Here is an 18,126-nt window from a genome sequence, read left to right as displayed (position 1 = left end):
TGAATCTCTTATCTCTAAAGTCACCTCCTCTTTCAAATTTTTATATTATGTATCGTTGCGATTTAACTTGAACTTTGATTATTTTGATGTTTAAATTTCGCGCGTAATACAATATTTATTCGTAAAATTATCGAATATTTATCGATTGGTATAACGAGTTTAAGAAAGTTAAATCGACGTGCATACACGACGATGTCTCATTTAACTGTAATACTAAATATCTAGAACAAAACTTCGCGTTACTATAGCAAAGGCACAGGTGTTTAGGGTTTGACCCTCTCAACCCTTCTCGTTACGCTATGACCACCAACACCATTCGATCAATATGCAAGGTGTCCCATTTGAATTTATCACTTTCATAACTATACCTTATTTTTTTTTTTTCTTTTTTTTTTTTTCTTGATGTTTCACTTGCAAGAAAAATAGAAAATGTTTGAGTATCAATTGGAATATTTTTTTCTATATAGTCATGTAATCTTTAATATCCTAAAAATAAATAATCTATCCTGGATAAAAGATCTTTTTTATATTATTTTTCTTTGAATCGATACAATTTCATCCAGAAATATCATTTTTTTTTTCGTATTATCGAAGAACGAAATAGAAATATTTTTAAATAAATTAGAAAAATAAAATCGAATTTAATCGTAGATCCATTAAGATCAATTCGTTCTACATACGTCCTGATATTAAAAAAAAAAAAAATAAAAAAAATTGACAATAATACAATGATCGTTCGAAACTACCTGCAATTATTAGATTTTTTTCTTGGAAAACGAATTGGTTTTTCCGATTAATGTACAATGACGTAAAATTATCAGAAAGATATCTTCAAGGTAAGAGTAATACATTAACATTGCGTGTTTCATCAAGACGCAGGCGTCCATTCGACGCGACGCTATTGATTCGAATGCGCAACAACGAAAGCAACCTACTCCTAAAATGATTTCGTTTCATTAGTGAGACTCGAGGGAGTCTAGTCGAAACATTTCTATTGACGAATATCTACTTATGTTAAAAAAAGAAAACGTAAAGAAATAAGAGTCCAAAAGTTTTAAGTGAAAAAGTTCGAGAATTCAAAGGTAATAAAAAAGAAAAAGAAAGGAAAAAAAACAAAAAAAGAAAAAAAAAGGAAAAGGTAGAAAATATGATAGGTCCCAATGTGTCTTTGTGACTAACCGTTCCGGAAGGTGGTGGTACATCCTCCACATCAACGCAAGGTGCAACTTTACGAACACCTTCCGAACACGAGCGACTGAACACGGAACTCGCGACGCTGTGTAAGGTAAAACTAATTTGCCAATTTAGATTTCTTTTGTATATCGTTTTTTTTCTTTTTTTTTATTTTTATTATTTCTTTTCCTTTTCACCTACTTTTTTTTTTTTTTTTTTTTTTTTTATAAGGAATTATGAAATTTATTAGAGAAATACGTACAGGTGTATCCTGTGAGCCCTGTAACAGGGCCTGGTGCGGCAAGATCCGTATGGGAATTAAGTCCCGATCCCGACATGGTCGGGCATCTACCCAGCAACCTGCTTTCGGGCAGCACACATCAGAATCAAAATTCTGATAAAAGTACTGAACGAAGGGATAGTAATGGACCGGATGATAATATATATGCCGAAGCAACGCCAGGCCAAAGTCCAAGCGATGAAACTAAACAAATTTTTGATCTTCTTAGAGCAAGGTTATAGCGTACGAATTTATCATTAATTATTTATTATTAAAAATATTATTATCTAATGACAAACGATCGTTGTATCTTTGAAAGATATTTTTTTTTTTTTTTTTTTTTTATCGAAATGATCACATTCATTAAAGGATTTTACTAAATCGTATTGCAGTGAGATTGAAGCGGTCGAGGAGTTGGTAGAGAAAAATGGATTGAGCATATTAAATGCCCGAGACGAGTGGGGATATACACCTGCTCATTGGGCTGCTTTGGATGGTAATATTGAAGTACGTGAAATAATATATTGTCCTTGAGCGTATTATATATTCTGAAAAAGATTCAATATAAACGATAATGTTACAGGTGATGAGATATCTTATAGAACGAAGCGGACCCATTGATCATTCTTGTCTTGGAACGCAAGGCCCCAGGCCTATACATTGGGCATGTCGAAAAGGACATAGTGCTATAGTCCAATTATTATTGAAGGTTTACATATGCGACTAATGAAAGACGATAATATTCGAAGATGTTTTCTTCTAACGGTTAACTTACGTTTAGGCCGGAGTTGCCGTCAATGCTGCCGACTTTAAAGGTCTAACTCCTCTCATGACAGCCTGTATGTTTGGAAAATTTGCTACAGCTGCCTTTCTTCTTGGATCTGGTGCAATGGGCCATTTGACGGATATCAATGGAGATACCGCACTTCATTGGGCCGCTTACAAAGGACATGCAGAGTTGATCAGACTGTTGATTTACAGCGGCGTTGATTTGCAGAAACCCGATTACTTTGGATCTACTCCTCTTCATTTAGCTTGTCTATCGGGAAATATTAGTTGCGTTAAGATATTGTGCGAAAAGAGCAAAATCGAATTGGAGCCTCGAGATAAAAATGGTAAAACTCCGTTGCAACTAGCAAAGAGTCATCGTCATTCTGAAATCGTACGCATATTACAAGCCGAACAAAAACGCAGAGCTAGATGGATTCCACCTATCAATGAACTCTGGTTCGGGTCTTTTTTCTTTTTTCATTTTGATCTCTATCTAATGTTTCCTAATAAAATGAAAGCTCAATAATATTTTCATCAATGACGTTTTGATAGGGCTTTGCTATTTGGAGGAGCTGGTAATAGTAAAGGACCATTGCTATTGTTTATGATATCAGTTTTACTTTGGGGCTATCCTATGTATTTACTTAAATGTATTCCATTGACTTGGAACCTTTTGCGAGGAAGTCATTATTGTTTTATTTATTGGAATATCGTTATGTGGATATCATGGATAGTAGCAAATAGAAGAGATCCTGGTTATGTACCACAAAATAGTGAAACTTATTATAGAGCTATAAAGCAGGTAATATTAATCGAAATTTCAAATATTGAAGAAATTGAAAATCTTCATTAACATGATTTAATGCGATTCTTTTCTTTTTTTTTAGATACCATATTTTGATAAATGGAAAAAAAGAAATATTTTATTATCGCGTTTGTGTCATAGCTGCAGATGTTTCAGGCCATTAAGAGCCAAACATTGTAGGATTTGCAACAGATGTGTAACCTGTTTTGATCATCATTGCCCTTTCATATATAATTGTGTTGGATTGAGAAACAGGTGAGTTAATTTATATTGTAACAAATGCTTTTCTATTTATCTTACCACATCGAAATATATCTGTTGCAGAATGTGGTTTTTCTTATTTGTAATGTGTGTGGCTATAAATTGTTCATTTACGTTGTATTTTGCGTGCTATTGTATGGCTATTGAAGGTATCCAATTGTTATATGTTTTGGGTGTATTGGAAGCATTAGTCTTTTGTGGCCTTGGATGGATACTAACGTGCACTTCGGTAATTACAATATAAATCTTTCATTGTTATAATATCTTTTCATATCAATTTGAAAATTTTATGTATTTTATATTATTTAGTTTAGACTCAAAAAATGATTTTATTTTTTAATACAGGTACTCCATGCTTGTATGAATCTAACAACTAACGAAATGTTTAATTATAAGAGATATCCTTATTTAAGAGATAAGAAAGGTAGATATCTAAATCCATTTAGCAGAGGTCCTGTGCTTAATTTCATTGAATTCTTCGTTTGTCCTCCTGATCATCGAATAAATGATCCTCAGCATTATCAAATTCTAACTGAAGATGTTATGTAATATAAATGTCATTTGTAAACTATACTTTGTATACAACTTGACAGATTTAATTATTTGATCCAAAATCTCTGCTGCCTTTTTGAACTTTTGACATAATCACATTCAATAATACGCCATTTATAATACATGTTCATATTAATAAATTTTTCTTTATTGCATCAATTTAAAAATCTGTTCGACGCTCCTTAATAAATAATTCTTTAAATACAATTGTATAGTTTATTATATATATATATATATATATATATATATATATATATATATATATATACATATATTATATATATATATATGTATACTTGTGATCATAAATATATTTATTACAAAATAGTATCAAGTATTTGTATAATAAAATCTAAGAAATAGCTCACGATTAATGTAATACAGAAAAAAGTATTCATCTTAGTCATTAATTTCTATTAAAAAGTTTAAAAAGGCCTCTATATAATTTTTAGCAAAGCAATAGCCTATTATACGTATAATATGTAATATACAGGGTATATCATTTTAATTTGCATAATGAAATAGTACTGTAAATAATAGTTATATAGACCTACGCTTTACTTTAACATACAAATATTTTATTATATAAAATAAAACGATCACCCTGTATATTACAAATTTATATAAATATACGTGTATAAAATTCTATAAAAAACGGTAATAATATTTTTGGCATCCCGTTATAAAAGTAGACATATGAATAAAAGCATTAATAAAAATATTAAACATAATATAATTAAATATATAAAAACTATTACTTACGTTAAATTACATCAATTTCACTACTGGCAGTTATTTGGCATGCACAATTAATATATCGTATTAATAGAATGTATATTAAATATCAATTGCACATATTACTTTAATTCGTAACAGAAGTCATAATTTGGTGGGGGTTCAGGAATTGGCGGTGGATCTTGAGGTATGTCAATTCCTTCAGCATCCAAAAGTCTTAATTTAATATCCATAGATAATAAAGTTTCTAGATCATTTTCAGCTTCTTTGCTGGTCATCCTATTATCTATGAAAAACAATAACAAGATTTGTTTAATATTAAGTAATATATGTACCATTAGATTGTTAAATAATATTCAAATTTCAATCTACCAAGTAAAGCATTAATGCCATCAGTCCAATAATCAAAAACTTGTTCATCAGGAGCAACAAAATCTAGACTGGAAACTTCAACAGAATCCAATATTAAGGAAAATGCTAATTGATGCGTCGTTTTTCTTCTTTGTAAATCTTTCATATGAGGACAGTCTCTTCCAGTTATTAAACCTCGAATCTCAACAACAGCCAATTTTGTAGGTAGTTCATCTATCGATGGTACTGACTTTTCATCGCAATCCCCATAATGTAATACTTTATGATTAGGTGATAAACGCACATACCAAAATTTATCCTTTATTCTCTAGAAATTTAAAAACAAATTAGGTTTACTAATTTAATTATTATATTTGAATATGGTCAATTTCGAATAAAGATCATTTACCTGTCCTCTGGCGCTATATTTCATAAATCTAGTTCCTTCTACTAAAAATCCAAGACGTTGTTGTTGAATTAACTCTAATATTTCAGGTGTAATTTGTTCTCTGAGCTCAACAATCGGTCTTGCGTGACTTTCCCATTCCTCGCGACTAGTCCTTTCTTGCTGCCAAAGATTAGTGATCATTGAATACGTCAATTGTTGTAATTTGCTTTTAAATTTGTCTAATCCTGTTGGTTTGCACTGAAGTGCTCTTGTTATTTGCTCTCTTACAACAGAAAATACTTTTACAAAATCTTCGATAGTCGCTCTCATTTCTTTCCATGTTTTATTCAATAAAACTATACAAACGCAATAAAATTCCTCAAATGGATGATCGTGTGTGAAGAACATAGGATGATACGATTGTCCTTGTTCACTAGGTGCTTCTCCAATACGTAACACCTTATTGAAAAAGTATGATTTGAGTAAAAAGTATATATTGTTATAAAATAAAAATAACAAATATCAATATTTTTACAAATATGTATTTTCTTATATACCTCGCATAATAATTTTACAAGTTCAACACTTGTCCTGCCAAATGGACATTCGTGTTCATCCGCTCGGCAAGAATTTTCTAAGACAACCTTTGTATAATTTTCCGTATGATTACGAGCAAAATATACCATACAATCGAGCGCTAGCATACCGGGTGGAGTTTCCGTAAAGTCAAGAGCAGGATTAATATCATATTTGAAACCTAATTTTTTATAATCCTTAGCATATAAACCTTGCTTGCGTGCTGTTACATCTGTTCCAATACCACCTTCTGTGTCAAATGCAATTCGTCTAAGTTCTTTTATTTTATCATGTGCATCTTGATCTTGTGGATCCATTTTAGTCATCATTCTCTGTTCTAAGAGACTTAAAATTTGTGTTTGTAGAACATATAATTGATGCGCCATTTCTGTACCAACCTGAAACAATAATTAGAATACTAATAGATTACCATTTGAAATTCAATTAGATTGACATATAATTTTACATATAAAAAACATATAATTTTAATATATAAAATGTCAGTACATCGTACCTGTCCACTTGATTTAATTATATTGGAAAGAAAAACATTTCGGACTTGTTTTGACTGCAATGTAGCAGAGACAGCTCTTCGTTTGGATGTGTCAGCTTTGAGAAATAAAGCGTTAATCAAAGCAATAGCATTTTGCTGTATTTGTGGACTTGTACTTTGCAAATGCATTACCAAATTAGGAAAGGTAACTTCTTTTTCAACTTGAGCATATTTGCCTGATGAATTTAAAACAATATTTTCTAAAATACTAAGTGCTGCTTCAATTATATTGGTATCTAGAGATACAGATTGATTATTCACATAGCTCGCTACTTTATTAATAAATGGTATCTCCAAAATATCCCAAGATACAATCCCATGATCCATCAATTCTACAAAGGACTGAAGAGAATATGCTAAACCTTTACGCATTCCACCCTCAACCTATACATATATATACAAAAAGAATAATAAGCATATTTTTTTTTAAATTATTATTTATATTAGTAAAGAGTTATTGCAATTGAAATACCTGAGAAATAATAAGACCCAATCCTTGCTTATTGATAAATTCTAATGCAAATGTCATATCTGTACTTAAAGAACTTAATTTATGTAATGCTGTTACATTTTCCTCTGGTGTGCCACTATTCAGTTTTGTCAATATATCAGTAGCTATTTTAGAAGGAGAAAATTCCAATCTCAGAATACTACCATTCTTTACTTCATTACGATTTTTTTCTGTAATATAATTTTGATTATTATTTTCAGAAAATTGTAATGAATATAATTCTGAATCAGAAAGACCCCATCCATTACACAGCTCCTACGAAAAAAAAAAAATAATTAGGTAAATTAATATTTGAATATTATAAGTTATTCAAATGTTTCTTATTAATGAATAAAATTATTGATTCATTAAAATAATTTTTTACTTATTTAACGATACATACATTTTATAAATTGCATTAAGACTTTATTTACCTGAATAATACCAGTTAATGGCTGTTTCTGATTAAATTCAATTAGCTGTGGTACTTGGTCTGTCATCTGAACAGCGATTTTCACAATATTGGAATCTTTTTGGACCGGCATTTTCTCATATAAATTGAACAGCTAAATATAATCAACAATCATGTAAATTATATTTAATGCATTCATTAAGTGTCAATTTATATTTTGTATCATTAATCATGCGACTTTTGCATGACTCGTGTTATAAAAGTGACAACTGTCATTCAAAAATGCTTTTTCAATTACTGATATATCTTTGGAAAATATTCGTCGTAAAGATTATGTCATCATAAAATTATCGCAAGTTCTACATCACTAAATGATTTCTCGTATAAAAACAAATTCACATACGTAACATTTTGTTTCATTTTAATTTTGGGCGGTAGCCATTTTATTTACGAGAGAGACAGAGAGAAAGAGAGAGAGAGAGAGAGAGTATAAACTGCAATAATAAAATATAACAATTAATTATTACCAGTAAATCTAAAAGAAAATTAAATTATAAAAATTTACTTTCTTACATGATATCGAATAGTTTAGACACAAGTTTTTATTATTTAAATGTTCATATAGTAAACAAACAAGGTATTGTTTAATATGTATATCTAGTATATATCCCGTATTTATCAAGAAAATTGGAAATATGGTGACATGCAGCGATATTAAAACTTACATAGAGGAAGCTTGTGTGATTGATAGTAACACAAGCGCTATCTAGCGACAGATATTGAATAACTTTACTCATTTATCTTTTTTCTTATCTTACACATCTACTTATTCCAAGTTTATAAAATATGTTTTGTATTCAGTTTCACTAAAAAGTACTGGAATTGTTGGAAGAAACAGTACATGTCATTATCTTTTACGTATATATAATCATTACAGAAGAAATAAAAAAAATTATTTTAATTATTAAACATAAAGCTTTATCATCTTTATATTGTACTATTAATTTTACATAAAGTTTATAGAAAAAAATCCAATTGATACTTGCACTTACTAAAGAAAAGAGACACACGCTCATACAGGCATTCTTACTTAAATAATTGTAATATATACAGATCTTTTTAATTAATTAAGCCTAATATAGATTAAATTGTAATCAACAGATACATTTGTATAAATTGACATTATTTTTTATCCTAATTTACATTAAACTAAAGCTTCCAATCCCATGGTATACATAATACACCATCGCTCATAACAGAGTAATAATGTGTTACCCAAAGCATTATACCGTCCAATAAGGGAGCTAATGGTTTTTTGTGCATGAGCAATCGTTCACAGCATTGTATCATCAAATCTGGTGTAATGCTATCATCTTTGTTAAGACTAATCAAGCCTAACTCTTTAATAACCTTTTGATGAAGTTCTCGTTCTACATGTTTTATACTATAAAAAAATTATGTGTTAATAATCTAGAGAATTAATTCATTATTTTTATCTATATATCATATATATATAATATATATATATTGTATTACAAATAAAAAAGAAAAATGTTTTTTCTTACTTGTTATAATGATGCAATCTCTTGGTAGCTTCGCTTAAATTTTCTGTAATAAAACTGACCAGCAAAAGACTTGGACAAGAGGATGGTACAATAAACTGTCCAGTTGGGGAAAGCATTAAAGGACCTGCTTCACTAAAAATATGAAGCAACTATTATGTTAACTATTTTTTTGTATTAAGAATTTGTATTCATAATATAGTATTACTAACGCTTCTATTACTATCTCATATGCAGACAAATTTGCTGGCCAAACATCTGGATAATGTCTCTTTCCTCGATAATCGGATAGTGTAGTCGTAAGTTGTCGTAGTTGACGTTCATACTGACCAGCCATTACTTTAGGCATGAATTTCCTGCACATATAGAGTACCCTGAGCCTTACCGTCACTCAATAAATGTGATGTATTACGCACCGTCTTCCCACTTTAATATCAAGAAGGACCGTGGATATCGCCTTTTCAAAAGCTGGCAATCTTTGCAATATAGTATCATACTTCTGTACATTTTTGATCAGCTATCAAAAACAAATATTATTGTAATAATGAATTATTATATATATGGTATAAGAAAAAAAACAATTCTTACATCAAGCCAATTATGCCTCACTTCGCCAGAGCTTAGCATCACACTTCCTTCTAAATTTATTCCAGTGTCATTGGCAAATATTAATGTCCTGTCTTTCAAAATTTCCATTGGTTCTGGATGATGTTCTGCTAATGCTTGAAAAGCTAATAAACAACCTCTATAATGAGCAATATTCCAACCACAATCCCATATAATATTTTTTAGACCTAAGTCCAAACATAATGCTTTAACCAATTTTTTCACCTCTTCTCTTACTGATTTACATGCTTCTAACTTTACATGTACTTCATTTATGTGTTTTTCAAGATATGCTCTAATTAAAATTAGATATATATATATATTATTAATTAATGCCCAATATAATTTATTGCATATTAAATGATATTTATAAATTATTTCTTACTTCAGTGTATCTGGTTCAATATTTAATTTTCTTTTCATAATGATCGAAGCATAAATAGGATCATTTTCTAATTCAGAAAAATCTATCTTTTCTCCTGAACTATATTTGCTTTGCCAATATTTTGAGTTATATGATGACTGAAACTGTGTATTCGATGATTTCTCTTCTATTTTATCCACAAATGTTGTAGGCAAATCACATGTCTGTAGGATAGAACGAATTGTTTTCCTTAAATCTTTTTCATTAAGTTGTATTTTAACTAATGTAAATTTCCCAGCCTTCAGATCTTTTTCATCTTTTGAACGTAAGTAAAATGGCAATATTGTAGGTCTTATAGGTCTTTGCTGCTGAAGAGTTTCTAAAATCGAGCTTAGCTGTTTCAAAGAATTTTCATTTACAGTCTAAAGTAAAAAAAGAAAAATCTAATTAATATAAATGAAAGCCCATGAAAATATTATATAGAATTTGTTACAATATAATGAACAATTAGAATAGCATATGAAATTTATAAAATTGTTTATATTCAATTGTCTGTAGATGTGAATGGTACAAAAAAAAATAATATCTATTGTTCTCTATTTACCCTTTGTGTGGGATACTGCCCAAAAAGATCAGGATGAACAGTAAAATAAAAAGGTCTAAGTGCAGTGGATACTTCACCCATACTTAAAGCTCTCACTGCATCTGTCCTACAGAAACTATTAACAAAATTTATGTATTAATTTGTCAATGATCTTCTACAACTTATATTTCAAAAATTAATCTTTTGATCATATTACCATCTTGCTAATTTGCAATACATATTTTTAATTTAATCACCGCCGTGACGTTATACAATTCATCTCTCAATAGAATTTACCAACTAAAGCGGAATTATTATTGTCATCACTGGTTGCATACATAAAAAAGAACTTGCCAAGCGCATTGTACTTTAATTCCGCGCGTGCGCGTTAGAGCGTTGCGTACATAATATACAGAAATGGTGTACATGCATATACGGATTAAATATCACGTGCTATGCACGTTTTCGCCCACATTCAACGGATGTAAAATAAAAAATATAAGAAACAAATGCCAAGGTTAAAGAAGAGGATCATAATATGTATATGTATACATATAACTAGGGTCTCGCGCCATCTTATTGGTTTTAAAATGGAACATCCAACCGCTATAAGCATCCATGTTTGATAGCGAATAAAAATTTTAATTTCATAAGATATTTTGCAATTCATATAATATCTATGGATGTTTGTAAAATAACCTATCGTTGAACTTAACAATCGATATGATATATTTTATAGTAAGTTCAATATTAAATCTGATTACTATTTTTCGATCGCATCATATGCGATTTAGCGACAAATATGGACAAAATATGAACTACAAGAGCTTAACATTAAGCTCCTATTGCATCGGTGTATAAGCTTGTTTGGTTATGTTAATTTGACGCTTAACATATCATACTTCTCTGATGATAAATTACTTTATATTTTTTATTTTGCATTAAATTTACATATACAGCTAAAGCTTATTTAAGCAGGAATTAATTCGATATTAATTACGATGAAATGCATATCATAAAAAAATTGATAAGCGTTACACCTAAACTAAAATCGTATATTGAGATACATAGCTGTATCGTTACTATCATTTACTCGTATGATAAACAGAAATTTATTTTTACTAATATTTTTTGTTATTTTTTCTTTTTTTTTCTTTTTTTTTTTTTTTTATAAAAAAATCGCACTATAAAGTAATATTTTTTGAAGAATAGTTTATTCATAAAAATAAAGCTTTTCTAAAAATTCAAAAAAGCAGGATTCGTGTTTAAACCTTCTTCTTTAAAATAAGATCTTATTTTTCAAAATCGTTCAAATATTACATTTGTATTCATTGTAAAACATTCCAAAACCAAGAGTAATGAACAGTTAATAGTGAACAAAAGTTTGAATTTCATTAAAATGTGTAATTCATATGATATTTGTAGATATTTGTAAAGTAACCCATTATTGGATTCTTTGATCGATGTGATATATTTTATAGTAATTTCAACTTTAATTATTAAGGTTTTTATATCATGATATAAACAATCATATCAGTAGTAATAATAATAGATACGATCTATATGTACTTATGTTAGATAATTAAAAATAAAAATTATTATTGCGAGATTATACAGCATTACCTAAATAGTACATATCGATTAAATAAATTTAAATACAAAATATTAATTTAATTTGTAATATTTTCCATGATCATTTAGGTATTTGTATTATTTTTCATGCATTTCAATAATCTAACATATTTAAACGATCTTAAGTCACAAATCATTATATTTATTTGTATACACGATTTAGAGAGGATTACAAACCATGATAGCAATAAATCAATTGAAGAAACTACAATTTTTCTTAATTGGAAGCATGAAACACATATTACCTTTTTGGTAGAGGTTAATTGTGTTAATTTCATTCTAACATCTTTTATAATTTTCAATTAATATAAATCGTGCCTCAATCGATAAATATGTGCTCCTAATTTATGATAGGAAGATTACTGAATAATACTTTTTGTCACTTTTTTAAAAACAGACTAGTTAAATAACTGAACGTGTGTACCATGATAAATATTTGATATATTAATTTGCAGGAATTCCTTAATAATAGTAACATGTAGCGCCATAATCCTTATTTAGGTCCTGTTGAAAATGGATCATAACAATGAGTATCGATGTCACAGTCTGTTTGAGAGCACATCATTAGAGCTTTAAGAATTCAACTACAAAGTTCTCTATTTGCTATATTTTGAAATATTTTTTCGCTACTATTTTCATTGCTCAGTTTACAAATAATGAATAATGAATAATAGATCTCTGCTTTCATAATTTATACTTTCTTTATGAAAAGTATTATAATTGTAATTGCAAAGAAAAAAGAATCCTAATTTTATTTGATTTTTACAGTAATTTGTTTTAACAATGTTTAACGACACTTTGTAATATGCTCCAGGTATATCTCCTGTCTAAGTTACTAAATTCGGCACATTGTTCTAGTTTTAGTAGCATCTTGAAAACTCTGTAGGCACATTCTTAATTTAACATTGAAAATGTACGTCCTTTGATACATACAATAATAGCTTATAAATTATCATATTTTTCGAATAGATATTTTTACATTACAATACAACTGCGAATAGTATAATCTTATGTATATATTATACGCACTTACTTGCGTACATAGTCGAAATGCAACATTAAATATATATATATATGTATATTTATATATATACACATATATATATGTATATATATATATATATAAAACATACACATATCGAATTAATTGTGAAGCACAAATTATATAGAGAAAGGTTCTTTGTTATTGGATTAATATTACATCTCGACCATGGAATTATTATAAGTAGTTAAACGTAATATTTGCCAGATATCATGGCCTGTGAACACTTGGGTAGTTTGGAAATTTGCTGAGCATCAAATTGTTACTCCTGCTTATATTTTGTATTATATAATTTATCTATGAATATGTCTATAGTCAATATTGCATTAATTAACACAAAAATAAGAAAAGTAAAAGTTTAAGGTAACTTGTACCATTGATGTTCCTTTGTAATTAAAAAACACTATAAGTGTAAAACATAGGAACAAATATAAAATTCTTAATTTTTTTTAGATATTTCAATTGTGCAGTAATATGGTTGCTATGGCAGCATGCTTATGTAGTAAATTGCTATTTTTGGAACAATTAATTGCATTTTGAAAAAATTGCTAAAGATAATTCACTATATTTCATAAGTTTCTATTAGTAAATATTATTATGTCGTGTGAGCAAAATATTCATATATATTGCAATTTTTTGTAGGAACTTTAAACTGTAAAAATGCAATTCCATTGCTTCATTGCATAAATGCGTCTAATTTCAACTATTGTTTAGGCAAAATATACTCATCGTTGCTCCCATAGAAACATTATTGCTGCTAAAATTAATTTTATAAATAATCAATGTGCTGCTAAAATTAATTTTATAAATAAAGTATTAGCGTGAAAAAAAAAGATTAAAGCAACAGAGCGGTTGATGGCAGCATTAAGATTTTCGTTGTCTTACATTTGTCTATCGTAAACAATATCTACAAAATTAGCATAATATTTTCGGTCATATTAAATACTCAATCGTATCTATGTGTACATATACATACACGTCAATGAACGGACATGTATACATAAATATATTGGGTTGGCAATTAAGTGGTTGCGGTTTTTGTCGTTTCCTTCTTGTTTGAAATCCGGCAATCATTTAGTTGCCAACCCAATACTATTAACGTGAATCGCAAAAGAGAAAATGTATAAATGTAAATACAAAATGTAAATTCCCATTATATTTACTAACAAAATATTAATTCAAGATCAACCTGTTAATCGAGGAGATTCTCGATCAATGAACGTAAATGTATGAAATTTATTTCGATTACAAGTAAAATAATGCGGATGAAGACAGAAAATATTTTTTTAAATTAATGAATCGTAAAATAAAAAATTAGATGTATATTCTTTTAATAGTAGTGAGTAAATCAAAAAAATTATTTATTCTTGTATCACGAGAAATGTGAAATAACCTCATTCTCCACGGTTAACAGGTTATTAATTTTCCTGTATTATAGACCAGATGTAAGTATTATTTTCAGTGATACCAGCAACCGCTTACACACACATCGCTTCTTTCAGAACGTAATATTAGTTAATAAATTCGTAATAGATACATTTGATTAAAAAAAAATTAGCTAAACATAACTGCTGGATATCCTCTGAAGCAGTTAAGATCAGACCCATCCTATGCTATTCTCTTTCTGTACGCTTATAAAATCCCTCCCTGAGACACGAGGATTAGGTCGCGGATATTCAGCAGTTAGGCCAAAATGCTAAGCATAATTTTACTATTTAAGAAATGAGAGTTAGCCTATTTCTATCATTTCTGTGTCTTCCACATTATTATGTCCTACACCATTGTGCCTATAAATTAAGTGATAAACATATTTAATTACTTTGATTGTAGTTAAAATTGATTCTCATATTTCTTAAATTATTACAATTTTATATTATGTATATAAAGTAGTAAAAAAGGATTTACCTATGATTTTGCAAATGCGAATTATGCAAATGGAAATGTGTATTTCTTGGTGAGAAACCACGGGTATTGCCTTTGCGAGGACTTCTAGCATTTATAACTCTTGGTTGTGAATACATATCTTCCAATATACTTGGTGCTACATACGTAAAACCCTACAAGAGAACAAATAAAAAAGAAATTAATAAAAGAAAAATTATAAAATAATTGAAAGTTTTTAATTACCTGAAGTGAGATTTAGTAAATGTTATAAGATTTATAAAAGAGATTTTTTTGAACAAAAAACTTACTTGAAAGACTCTATTGGCTGATTCACTCAAAGTATATTCTGCAGGCGAATCTATAGGAGCAGAAGTTGTAAATCTCTTGTCAAATTGAGATACATCATCTTCGCTTGCTAATATTGGCCTAAATGGAGGCTCCAATTTTCGGGATATAACATCGTTCCAATTTATATGCTTAAAAAACTGATGATTTTTTATTTGTTCTGCATCCGATGGTGCAGAGCCTAACCTTTGTGCGACTTGTCTCTATATCAAAAGTTAGAAATTATTTGTATATTATTAAATTATTGAAAATTAATTTAATAAAACGATACTAAAAAAAAAAAAAGAATAAATAAAGTAATGAAGTGTCTATCAACCTTCAGCAGCTTTCTAATTAAATCTCTAGCATCAGGTGTTAAATACTGAGGGAGATTTAATTTGCCACGTAGAATTTTTTCTATAGTCTTTTTCCTATTAGCAGATGTAAATGGAGGCTGAAAATAAAAGTAACACAATTTACAAAAACTCAGTAAACATAGAAATATAATATCTATCTATAGAATATCCATATAATATCTAACTTATAGAAATACATACAGATCCTGTAAGCATGTCATACATCAAAGTACCAAGACTCCACCAATCTACTGCTTTTCCATGTCCACTTCTCATTAAAATTTCAGGAGCCCTAGAAAAGGAACTCAATGTTAAAAAAATAACATTTCTTTCCCAATTAGATAATATTAATTTCCAAATAGATAATATTATTATAATAAAAAAGAAACTACACGTTCTTACATGTATTCTATAGTACCACAAAACGTATGTGTAACTGTTCCATCCTGTATATGTTCTTTACATAAACCAAAATCAGTTAATTTAATATGACCTTCTGCATCTAACAAAATGTTTTCTGGTTTCAAATCTCTGTAAAGCAAATTACAATATAATTAATAATATGTTTATTAAAACAGTATTAACATAGAATATGTAATCATTAATGTTATAAATATATAATACCTATAAATAATTCCTTGTAAATGAAGATGTTGCAAAGCCAATATTATCTCTGATAAATAAAAACTGTAATAAAAGTATATACATTATAAATTCAAAACTGTTTTTAATTAACAATGTAGAAACAAGCAATAACATATACTTGTATAATCTCCTACCATGCAGTATCTTCTAAAAATATTCCTTCGTCATTTAAATGTCGAAAAAGTTCACCACCACACATATATTCTAAGATCAAATATAATTTACCCCCCGTTTGGAAAGCATACATAAGATCTACAATGAATGGATGCTGCAAGAAAAATTATGTTAAATACGAATTATGTAAAAATATATTAACAAATGTAAATCTTACCTTTACTGCTTCTAAAATATTTCGCTCAGCTTTTGTATGAGCAGTATCTTTCTGATTTCTTATAATAGATGCCTTATGTAATACCTAATGTATAAATAAAATAACAAAATTTTATAGTATTGAAAATTTATCACAAAATAGAACAATACAGAGAAGTATGCCATTTTCATAAAAAATATGTAGTTTTATTATTTAAAAAAAAAAAAATATATATATATATACATACATATATATATATATATATATATATATATATATATATATATATATATATATATAAAGAGAGAGAGAGAGATAGAGAGAGAGAGAGAAAATAGTGGGTGAGGCCAACATACCTCACCCAAAGAACTCTCCCCATAAAGTAATGCAGATGTATTTCTAAGGGAGAGTAGCCGAATGATTATGGGGGTTTTAGTGAGTAAGAAATCCATATTACCCTATTACTCATTAATTAACCAGGATGTTTTTTTAAAGATCTTTTCCACATTATAAAAAACAAAAAAGCATATATATATATAAACACAAATAAATTCGTTATATATAAATATATAAAAGATAACTTATTTTTTTTTATGCAACATTTATTAAAGTAATAAAAATGTATAATTTGTTATTAACTCTCTTATTATAATAGCACATATATTAACTATATATGTTACAAACAAAGCAATGTTTCAACTTACCTTCATAGCAAATATTGTACCACTGTCATTTCCTGTTATTTTACGTACTTGAAAGACCTTTCCATATCCACCTTTTCCAATAACTTTGCAAAGTTCAAAATCTTGTGGTCCAGCTCTTTCCCTTCCACGATTAACATTTTGTTCAGATATAGCAACTGTTTCTACGCCATCCGATCTGTTAAAATATCATTGTTATTATGTTAGTATATTAAATCGACTTACAAACTAAAAGTAAAGATCTACTCACTCAATTATCTCATTCACATTCGGATTAGCATCATAGTCTTCCTATAAAAATGTGACAATTTGATTGAAATAATAAGAAGTATGGAATGATAAAAAGAAAATATTGAGATTTGTGAATGGACAAGCAGGAAAGTTACCTCGCCAATCTCGATAACATCATCGTCGGACTCGTCCCTATTCACTGTATCCACGTCGTGTAATTCGATATCGAATACCGCAGCCATTCTGGACGCGATTGCTTTATATCAAAAGACGTCCGCAGGCTGAAGAAAATGTGAATCGTTTCGATGCAGCGTGCAGTATCTGAGAAATATTGTTGCACCTTAAATTGCAGAAACCTTGAATTACTACTACCACCTTCCTTGCACAAACTGCTCTGTCGCAGAGCATACCAAACACCCTCACTTCATCAATTCGTTGATTGGTTAAACGTCTTTGTCATCGGTTATCATCGAGTGGGAGAAAACATATTTTTGACCAATCAACGCGCACATTTAGAGTCTTGTTTGGTCTCACTACGA

General features: G+C 28.8%; 4 protein-coding genes across 8 annotated transcripts; 1 reads left to right on the top strand and 3 right to left on the bottom strand.

Annotated features, from left to right (window-relative positions):
- Window positions 1–78: 78 nt before the first annotated feature.
- Patsas (palmitoyltransferase Patsas) lies at window positions 79–5,342 on the top strand. Of its 3 annotated transcripts, XM_035884982.2 has the most exons (10): window positions 79–332; window positions 874–1,285; window positions 1,438–1,688; window positions 1,846–1,960; window positions 2,037–2,162; window positions 2,235–2,680; window positions 2,777–3,026; window positions 3,112–3,284; window positions 3,354–3,519; window positions 3,636–5,342. In XM_035884982.2, the coding sequence occupies exons 3-10, from the start codon at window positions 1,510–1,512 to the stop codon at window positions 3,837–3,839; spliced, it is 1,659 nt and encodes a 552-aa protein (XP_035740875.1). In that variant the 5' UTR covers window positions 79–332; window positions 874–1,285; window positions 1,438–1,509; the 3' UTR covers window positions 3,840–5,342. The 3 variants fall into 3 exon arrangements, with proteins under 3 accessions (XP_035740875.1, XP_035740884.1, XP_035740892.1); XM_035884991.2 differs by lacking the exon at window positions 79–332 and having other exon boundaries at window positions 575–1,285; window positions 1,405–1,688; XM_035884999.2 differs by lacking the exons at window positions 79–332; window positions 874–1,285 and having other exon boundaries at window positions 1,559–1,696.
- Ced-12 (engulfment and cell motility Ced-12) lies at window positions 2,356–8,074 on the bottom strand. 2 transcript variants are annotated; one of them, XM_035884882.2, is made up of 9 exons: window positions 7,921–8,074; window positions 7,370–7,841; window positions 6,918–7,211; window positions 6,407–6,829; window positions 5,874–6,290; window positions 5,338–5,775; window positions 4,950–5,256; window positions 4,704–4,863; window positions 2,356–2,492 (listed from the first exon to the last, which is right to left on the bottom strand). In XM_035884882.2, the coding sequence occupies exons 2-9, from the start codon at window positions 7,478–7,480 to the stop codon at window positions 2,480–2,482; spliced, it is 2,163 nt and encodes a 720-aa protein (XP_035740775.1). In that variant the 5' UTR covers window positions 7,481–7,841; window positions 7,921–8,074; the 3' UTR covers window positions 2,356–2,479. The 2 variants fall into 2 exon arrangements, with proteins under 2 accessions (XP_035740775.1, XP_035740792.1); XM_035884899.2 differs by lacking the exon at window positions 2,356–2,492 and having other exon boundaries at window positions 4,700–4,863.
- A 283-nt stretch (window positions 8,075–8,357) lies between these two features.
- Window positions 8,358–11,021, bottom strand: LOC118449899 (T-cell activation inhibitor, mitochondrial). 2 transcript variants are annotated; one of them, XM_035885064.2, is made up of 8 exons: window positions 10,680–11,021; window positions 10,484–10,598; window positions 9,901–10,301; window positions 9,498–9,810; window positions 9,326–9,426; window positions 9,122–9,283; window positions 8,913–9,044; window positions 8,358–8,791 (listed from the first exon to the last, which is right to left on the bottom strand). In XM_035885064.2, the coding sequence occupies exons 1-8, from the start codon at window positions 10,700–10,702 to the stop codon at window positions 8,557–8,559; spliced, it is 1,482 nt and encodes a 493-aa protein (XP_035740957.1). In that variant the 5' UTR covers window positions 10,703–11,021; the 3' UTR covers window positions 8,358–8,556. The 2 variants fall into 2 exon arrangements, with proteins under 2 accessions (XP_035740957.1, XP_035740967.1); XM_035885074.2 differs by having other exon boundaries at window positions 8,359–8,791; window positions 9,122–9,265; window positions 10,680–11,011.
- A 1,199-nt stretch (window positions 11,022–12,220) lies between these two features.
- LOC118449913 (ribosomal protein S6 kinase beta-1) lies at window positions 12,221–18,004 on the bottom strand. Its single transcript, XM_035885110.2, has 12 exons — window positions 17,743–18,004; window positions 17,607–17,647; window positions 17,360–17,534; window positions 16,677–16,760; window positions 16,480–16,613; window positions 16,325–16,387; window positions 16,103–16,231; window positions 15,902–15,992; window positions 15,682–15,798; window positions 15,329–15,568; window positions 15,042–15,193; window positions 12,221–14,923 (listed from the first exon to the last, which is right to left on the bottom strand). The coding sequence occupies exons 1-12, from the start codon at window positions 17,827–17,829 to the stop codon at window positions 14,866–14,868; spliced, it is 1,371 nt and encodes a 456-aa protein (XP_035741003.1). The 5' UTR covers window positions 17,830–18,004; the 3' UTR covers window positions 12,221–14,865.
- Between the last annotated feature and the right edge of the window lie 122 nt (window positions 18,005–18,126).

The sequence above is a fragment of the Vespa mandarinia genome, chromosome 8 (assembly GCF_050613455.1).
Source record: "Vespa mandarinia isolate Hongniang chromosome 8, ASM5061345v1, whole genome shotgun sequence".
In the NCBI taxonomy this organism is placed as follows: Eukaryota; Metazoa; Arthropoda; class Insecta; order Hymenoptera; family Vespidae; genus Vespa; species Vespa mandarinia.
The sequence above is the reverse complement of the archived record's forward strand: the minus strand, read 5'-3'. Positions and strand labels throughout refer to the sequence as shown.

Excerpts from the sequence above, each read along its gene's own strand:
- Patsas (XM_035884982.2), top strand. The coding sequence starts at position 1,510 with ATGGTCGGGCATCTACCCAGCAACCTGCTTTCGGGCAGCACACATCAG. Across the intron at positions 2,681-2,776 it reads CCACCTATCAATGAACTCTG|GGCTTTGCTATTTGGAGGAG; the intron begins GTTCGGGTCTTT and ends ACGTTTTGATAG. Across the intron at positions 3,520-3,635 it reads GGATACTAACGTGCACTTCG|GTACTCCATGCTTGTATGAA; the intron begins GTAATTACAATA and ends TTTTTAATACAG.
- LOC118449913 (XM_035885110.2), bottom strand. The coding sequence starts at position 17,829 with ATGGCTGCGGTATTCGATATCGAATTACACGACGTGGATACAGTGAAT. Across the intron at positions 15,993-16,102 it reads TGTGGTACTATAGAATACAT|GGCTCCTGAAATTTTAATGA; the intron begins GTAAGAACGTGT and ends TTCCTTTTCTAG. Across the intron at positions 15,569-15,681 it reads TAATTAGAAAGCTGCTGAAG|AGACAAGTCGCACAAAGGTT; the intron begins GTTGATAGACAC and ends CTTTTGATATAG.
- LOC118449899 (XM_035885064.2), bottom strand. The coding sequence starts at position 10,702 with ATGTATTGCAAATTAGCAAGATG. Across the intron at positions 9,045-9,121 it reads TATGAGATAGTAATAGAAGC|TGAAGCAGGTCCTTTAATGC; the intron begins GTTAGTAATACT and ends TCATATTTTTAG. Across the intron at positions 8,792-8,912 it reads AGATTGCATCATTATAACAA|TATAAAACATGTAGAACGAG; the intron begins GTAAGAAAAAAC and ends ATTTTTTTATAG.
- Ced-12 (XM_035884882.2), bottom strand. The coding sequence starts at position 7,480 with ATGCCGGTCCAAAAAGATTCCAATATTGTGAAAATCGCTGTTCAGATG. Across the intron at positions 5,776-5,873 it reads TTGTAAAATTATTATGCGAG|GTGTTACGTATTGGAGAAGC; the intron begins GTATATAAGAAA and ends TTTTTCAATAAG. Across the intron at positions 4,864-4,949 it reads TGGCATTAATGCTTTACTTG|ATAATAGGATGACCAGCAAA; the intron begins GTAGATTGAAAT and ends TGTTTTTCATAG.